This window comes from Acomys russatus, chromosome 12, assembly GCF_903995435.1.
Source record: "Acomys russatus chromosome 12, mAcoRus1.1, whole genome shotgun sequence".
In the NCBI taxonomy this organism is placed as follows: Eukaryota; Metazoa; Chordata; class Mammalia; order Rodentia; family Muridae; genus Acomys; species Acomys russatus.
In genome coordinates, this window is record NC_067148.1 from 36,579,742 (window position 1) to 36,587,127 (window position 7,386).

General features: G+C 50.2%; 1 protein-coding gene across 1 annotated transcript in view; it reads right to left on the reverse strand.

Annotated features, from left to right (window-relative positions):
* Dner (delta/notch like EGF repeat containing) overlaps positions 1-4,575 on the reverse strand; it is a 273,389-nt gene extending 268,814 nt beyond the window's left edge. Inside the window, exon 1 of the mRNA XM_051154204.1 lies at positions 3,959-4,575. Within this exon, the coding sequence (XP_051010161.1) occupies positions 3,959-4,234 (276 nt within the window). The 5' untranslated portion in view covers positions 4,235-4,575. The remainder of the gene's footprint in view (positions 1-3,958) is intronic.
* Between the last annotated feature and the right edge of the window lie 2,811 nt (positions 4,576-7,386).

Genomic DNA, 7,386 nt, shown 5'->3' on the forward strand with positions numbered 1-7,386 from the left:
TGTGTGTGTGTGTGTAAAAAGTCCAGTAAAAGGGGATGATGAAATGCAAAGAATTAGAACTCTTAGTTATTAGCAAATCTCAATCAGAGACAAGAGTGACATTTGGCTGTTCACTGATGGCCTAAAATTTGCAAGACTGCTTCCATCCCCAGTAACACACCAAAAAAAGGTCTCTGTCAGAAACAGATTTGTTCACTGGAACCACTGTTTTCAAATTAGCATGCCTGAACAGAAGGAAAGATTCTAGAATCCACTTAATGAGTGGCAGTAACTTAAATAAAAAGCAGCTATTAAGTGCCCCTTTTTTATCCAAGTGCAGAAACTGATACATTTTTATTTTCATTTCAGAGGATAAGTCCCTTAGGGAATGTGTGATGATAAAAAAAATAAATTAAAAAAAAACCAAACAGGTGTCTGTTTACATATTTGGCAAAGGATTCTTTCATTAAAACAAAATAAGCTTTATAAACAAACGCCGTCAACATTAAATAATCCGTAGCTTCCGTGGCTAGCCCAGTGGGAAACAGGTGAGAAGTCTACCACTGAACCACTCACGTGCTTAAGCTGAAAGAACAGAGATGCCTGTATACCTCTCATCAGAAGAGGACAACTGGCCAGGCGCTGACAACTGTTACCTTCCTGTATTTCCAGCCTCTTGGGGGGTTGGGGGAATTCATTTTTGGTCGGTTGGTCGGTTGGTCAGTTGGTGGGTTAGTTGGTTGGTCTTAAGACAAGGTCACTCTACAGCCCAGGCTGGCCTGGAGCTTGTGATTCTCCTGCCTCCGCTTCCAGAGCACTGAGGTTGCAGGTACACACCACCATGCCCAGTTCATCTGCTTTATACAGCGTCCATTTGCTTACCGTTGTAGTACAGTATCCCACTAGGACTTGAGTGAGCACGAGAAGGAGGAGACCAGTCTGGGATAAGGGAGTTGAGGGGTTGAGCTGCAGATGCGTCATGCAGGGACCAGTGTGTGAATTTCCCATCAGCAAGCATCAAAAGAGGGAGTGCCTAGGTTGCTTATCAGCTTGCCCGGATATAGACTGAAGGAGGAAAGCCAACAGGTAAGCTCCAAAAGCTGCCGGCAGTCAAAAGCCATGATCCCCAGGCTCCTCACGCCAACACAGCAAGGCAGTTTGAAGATGAGAAAACTGGCCCCAACCCATGCCCATTGCCTCTCATCACGGGTTTCACCATGGTGCTTTGACTTCCAACCTGCACTAACCCGTTTCCAGATCCCGTTCGCCCCCCCCACCCCTCCCGCCCCCCCTCCGCCCCCCTCCGTCACGCCACTGATGCTTCACAAAGCAGCGTCCAGAAACATGAGAGACAGCGGATAGTGACCTATGAGATTTCGTTGTTGTTTTGTTTCGTTTACATTTCTCAAAATAAAATGAGACCTTGGGGATAGGTTATAATGTTGCCACTGTTTAAAACGGTGCCACGGTTTAAAAGACTCTTCACGGACAACTGCACTTCCAGTCTCGGTCTATACAGTGAGCATTAGGTTCTCCTCGCGCACTAGCTAACACCCGTCCCCTTATCTGTCACTAACCACACATATGTTCCAGGTTTAATTTGGGTTGAGTTGGGTTGGGTTTTGGTTTTTGAGGCTCAGTCTATTGTATCCCAGGCTGGCCTTGAACTTGCTATGTAGCCACAGATGGCTGAACTCCTGACCCTCCTGCCGTCAGCTCCCATGTACTTCCATTTCACCACCACACCCAGCGTGTGTGTGTGTGTGTGTGTGTGTGTGTAGGTTTCTGCGCTTTTGTTTCCTTGTCTTTCTTTCTGTGTATTGTTTTCTGATACCATGGAAAATGAGAATAAGGAGTCTTGCTGCACTCTCATGAAAGGTTACATTTAAATCACCAGGAACCCATTTTTATGGGCTAGAAAGCTCTGAATCACCGAGTAAGTTCTTCTGGGTAGCTGAGTCTCATCATGTTCCCACTTTGCTCAGCTTCCCTGCTAGACTTGCAGACGCCTTACTCTCCCTGCTGGGATCTCAGAGCTTGCAGTGTTGCTTCTCCTTGGGCAGACCCGCACAGCTGAGCCTGCCTTGAGCGAGGGCTGGAGAAGAAACCCAACTCTGTTTTTGAACCAATTGGTTCTGTAGTGCTGATGACCCTTCTGGATAAATTACCTTAGATACTGAACCAAATGTTTGTGTTTCTCTGTCATCATCTTTGGGGAGGAATGGAGAGGCTTTTGTTTTTTCCTGTTCTTAAATATTTTCTACGTCTATTCTTGGAGTCACAAACAAATGTCAGAATTGTATTAAATGCCCTGTGCCTAATTAGCTTTCTCCTTTTACCAAAATTGATATATATTGATACCTCTCTTCTCCCATGCACTTTTACTACACCTTGAGTCTAAATCACCCATTTCTCTCAAAGAAGGAACTCGGGCATGCAAACACAGGAGCAGTCAGACGGCTCAATTCTTCAGGAAAAACTATCATTTGCCAGAAGACAAAAATGAGTATTATAAATCCATCCTCCGACTTCAACCTGCCGGCCTCTGTTTTACAACGGCCTGACTCTGTCCCTGAAGGTTCGGATAGCTCTACTTGGCATTTCTCCATAAGACTGCCCATGTGTAAATTCTGCTGGATGGTCACAGCACACAATACCCCGTTGCCACCCTCTCTTTTCCCTTGAGCGGATTAACACTTACTGAAGCCGGCTAACAAAGACAAGGACTAAAGCACTGAAAGAGTCAGGCTCTGATTTTTTTTTTACCACTAGAGGAAAAAAAGATCTTAATAGGAAAAAGAAAACTCTGTTGACCAAGGTCAAGTCACTTTATCCCATTCGTCTCTGCTGTTAACAATGACAGCTTATCCCATGGGAAGGGTGGCCTCCTCCTCATTTGAAAGTAGAGCTACTCAGAGCATTTTTAAAGTCTTCAATCATTATATCAATGTATACAAAACAAACTCCTCCACCCACAACGTAAGAAAGAAAGCCCATCCTAGATACGTTGCACCTTCCGGTGTTTTAGTCTAGCTGTTTCAGGTCAGTGCGAGGGGTGTTTGTTTGTTTGTTTTTGTTTTTGTTTTCTTTTTTCTTTTTTGCATCTTTGCCCTAGAGGAACAGCTATGTGCATACAGGAGCTACCAATCCAACACTAAAAAGGTCTGTGGATTCTTTGAGCTTTAACGCTCTTGCAAAAGCCGCGTTTGTTTGTTTTCTGTCAGATCCCTCTTGGACATTTCCAGCTCAAGGACGGGTTGCTGGCCACCTCCCATCCCTCACAGGGCCACAGCTTCCCCCAGACTCCCCAGTGCCCTGCTTGTGCCTTCACTGCGAGTGCCTCCAGCCAGAAGAGCGACTCGGCAAGCCCCATCTTGATTGCCCTCGAATATCTCCACCTGTTCCAACATCGCCACCACCCAAGCTCAGAAAGGCCTGGCCGCAGGCCAAAGGAGGCAGCTGTCCTCCCAGCTTCAAGCTGCCTTGTCAGAGCCCTCCGGGTGGAAGAAAGGAAAGAAAGTGCCCCACCACCTGGCACAGAGCCAACCATCCTGCCCCCTCCCCTCGCCCAATGAATCCTTGATAGACGCGGGGTCCAGTAGAACCAAGAACAGAACCTAGGTGGACATTGAATATCCCACCAGGGACTCCCAGAACCGACTTCTCTGCATAGACCAAGCTGGTGCTCAACCTGGGCCTCCCGGGAGAGGCGCGCCACTTGGTGGCCAATGATAAATCCACTAAGTACCAGGCATGGGGTGGCTGCCGGGGGCCCTGGAGCACAGGACACGCCCCGAGAGCCCTAGCTGGCATAAGCAAGGCACTGAGGTGCACAGCCGAGCCCCACATGAAGGGTGGGCCCCGGGTCTGCTTCTATGAATTACCTTCCTAAAGTAACAGACGCTAGTATCTGGAGTACTGGAGCTGCAGCGGCCAAAATGAGGCTGCGTGTCTCTGGACGGTCGTAGTGTCCACTCACCTGGCAGTCGGTGCCGGAGACCCCAGCGGGACAGGTGCAGCTGTAGCCCGGCTCAGTATCGGTCGCGGCATGCTCCTGGCCGGTCACCGAACGCGGAGTGCACACGCCCCCGTTCCGACAGGGCTGCGCGGCGCACGGTCCCGGAGCAGGCAGGGGCGCGGCGGGCACCGGGCTGGCCAAGCAGCCGCCCTGGGGCCCAGCACCGAGCAGCAGCGGCAGCAGGGCCAGCGCGGACAGCAGCTGGGCACCGGGCGCCTGGGCGCGGCGGGGAGGCATGGCGGGCGGAGAGGACGCAGGAGCTGGAGCGGAGCTGGGCGCGGTGGCGGCGGCGGTGCTAGAGGCGGAGATGGCGGTGGCAGAGGCGCCAGCGGCTGGTGCTGCTCAGCGGGACCGGACGCCTCCTGCAGCTGCGGGAGCCCGTGGTTCCCCGGGCAACCGCGGGAGGGGCCGGGGGCGGGGCCGGCGGAGGCTTGGCGCCCGGCGGGAGGACCCTGGATGGGAACCCTTCTGCTCTGGGTCTCAGCAAGTTGCAGGAAGGCTGTCCTCGGTTCCCAACCTCAAGGGGTCACTGTCGTGGGTGTGTCCAAAGGAAGGCCGGAAGGCACGGAGATGGGGGCGCCCGCCTGGAGCAGGCTGCCAGGAGATGCTGAGGTGGAAAGTGAACGGAGAGGCTCCCCTCCCGCAGCTTGGAGAGACCGCTTCAGATGGCCCTCGGCTGCCACTCGCGATCTCTTGGCGCAGAATCTGTGAGCCCGCAGTGGGGCCGGCCTGACCTCATTCTCGCGGGTGCTCCACCCGCTCCCACAACACTTGTTCCTGTCCTCAGCAAGCACAGTTCACCGCGCACCACAGGCGAGGCCGACCAACCTCTCAAGGACCTGACCTTGTACCTCCAAGGCCCGCAGCCTGGCCGTTGTCCTTGGTGCTGAACCTGCAGTCTCCTGGACCCGGCCTTGCCCAGCGTCCCTCTCACAAGAACTGTAGCTCACAAGAGCTCAAAGAAGCTTGGGGTGGGGGGAAGCGGGGGATCAGAGTTCCCAACCCTATTGTTGAATACAGGAGGAAACTGAGACCCAAACAGGCTAGGCTGCAACGCAGTAGGTCTCTTGGTTTCCCTCCCAGAACACTGTGGGACCCCTCGTGCGGGTTCGCAAAAGCAGACATTTGCTACTAAACTCTGCCGGGAAGGAGATTTCGCTGTGACCTACTTCGGAGTGCTGTTGTAGTCTCTCCGTTAGGCTGTTCCTGGTGTAACACAGAGGTCAAATCCACTGGGCAAAACTCGGTCGGTTTTGTCTCCGCTCACAACCGCCTTTCACAGCCTCTGCTATGAATAGACTCTCCAAAACTAGTTACCCCTGTCTATGCCAAACCTAAAGGTGGGGAGGGGGTAGCCGGCCGAGATGGCTCACATCTGTACTCCCAGTAAGTAGGAAGGCTGAGGCAGGAGGATCCTGAGTCTCAAGGTCAGTCCCGGCTACCTAGAGAATTCAAGGCCTGCTTGGGCCACATGAAACCCTGAAGAGGAAGAGGAAGAGAAGGGAGGGAGAGATGGACAGAAGGAGGGGGAGAGAAGAAAACAGAAGGAAAAGGAGGAAAGAGCAAGGAAGAGGAGAGGAGGAAAGTGACTCGTTCGGATTAACAGACGGGACACATTTTTCTAGAGAGCACAAAAGGTAGTTTTGTAAAAGACTGGGCTAATAAGAAAGTAGAGACTTCATGAGAGGCTTCCAGGCACTACAGATGTGGTGGCCGGGAGCTGTTGAACGCCCTCTAGTGGAAGCAGAAGGTGAAATGTCTGGCCTCTACCAAGCCTGTTTAGATTCAAATCAAATCTCAAACCCCTGTATTTATTTAGAAGACACTTAAAATTCCTGTGTCACAGGGTGACTCCCAAACCTAGGCAGATCTGTGCCCAGCAGGGGTAACTCATACCGAGTGGACCCCAATAATAGTTTCATTTCCCTCCCAGCTGCTGGAGTTTTACCTGAAACGTCTTTTTAAAGTCCAAATTTTGTGCCACTCCAGCACCCTCTGTTGGCCCTAGTCTCATCGTTCAGGCGTTTCTTGTGGTCTCTACATCCAGCTCCTCTAACCGCTTGCCCCTGGAGTAGCAACAGCTAGGGCTGTTCCCTTCCTTCTACCAGGACACACACACACACACACACACACACACACACACACACACACACACACACTTAAAAGCACACACTTAAAAGCACACTTCCATGAATTGAGTTTTTGTGTAAGCAACTTCTTTTTTAATTTCTTAACACTTTAAAATAGGGAGATTTAAAAAAAAGCAACCCCATGTGCTGGTGCTGATTTATGAAATTTCTAGGTAACCCTCCTTGGGTTTCTTTTTTTTTTTTATTATATGTATCAATGTCTTTAATTTTAAAGGGCATGTTATGGGGATGAACACAATGGCACACTATTTTGTCTTTACTATAAGCTAAGTCTCCCAGCTATAAACAGAATCTTCCAGCGTGTGCTCATTACCTAATTTTGCCTTTAAAAAAGTGTAATAAAACACTGGTTCACCATGGACAAAAAGAGATGACAGACCAAAGAAAAGATTTCATCCAAGCCTAGCTTCATGAACCAATTAATTTCTTGGGGTTATTTACAGGAGTATCAGTGACACGGCTGTGCCACCAGCAAGTCACCTGAATGACAGCTATGCCATAGCAGCAACTGGACTCTCAGGAAGGGGAGGGGCCTTGTGAGCAGCCAGTGCATCTTCCCTCTCTCCAGGATAGGATTTTTTCTTTCTGAGACAGGGTTTCTCTGTGTAGCCTTGGCTGTCCTGCAGTCACTTTGTAGACCAGGCTGGCCTTGAACTCACAGTGATCCGCCTGCCTCTGCCTTCCAAGTGCTGGGATTAAAGGCCGTGTGCCACCACACCCAGCTCCATGATAGAATAATAATAGATGACATCTTGTGTGGGACATCACAGCTGCCCTACTTCAAGATGCTGAAGGTCATCTTCAATCCAGAGGAGACAGTTACATCACATGTGCAGAGTCAAGTGGTTCATTCTGGGGAACAGAACATGGGTTTGTAGCTCTAGACCCCAAGCACCTGTGCAGTAAACACCATGCAAGCATTGCATTACTATCATCGCTCTGCTTATTATAAACTTTCCGGATTGTAGCATTCTGTGATAGCAGGCACAAAATGGACTGAACCAATAGAAGAGGCTGGATACCATCATAAGGCATGATGTCTTAGTCGTCACTCTATTGCGACACTTCCTCCAACAAGGCCACATCTCCTAATTCTGTTATCCTTTCAAACAGTGTCACTCTCTGGTGACCGAGCATGTAAATATATGAGCCTATGGGGTCCATTCTCTTTCAAACCACCACATGTGGGCTACCGAATTTCTAGAATTAGTGTAAACAACGCCAATGCTGTTTCCATCT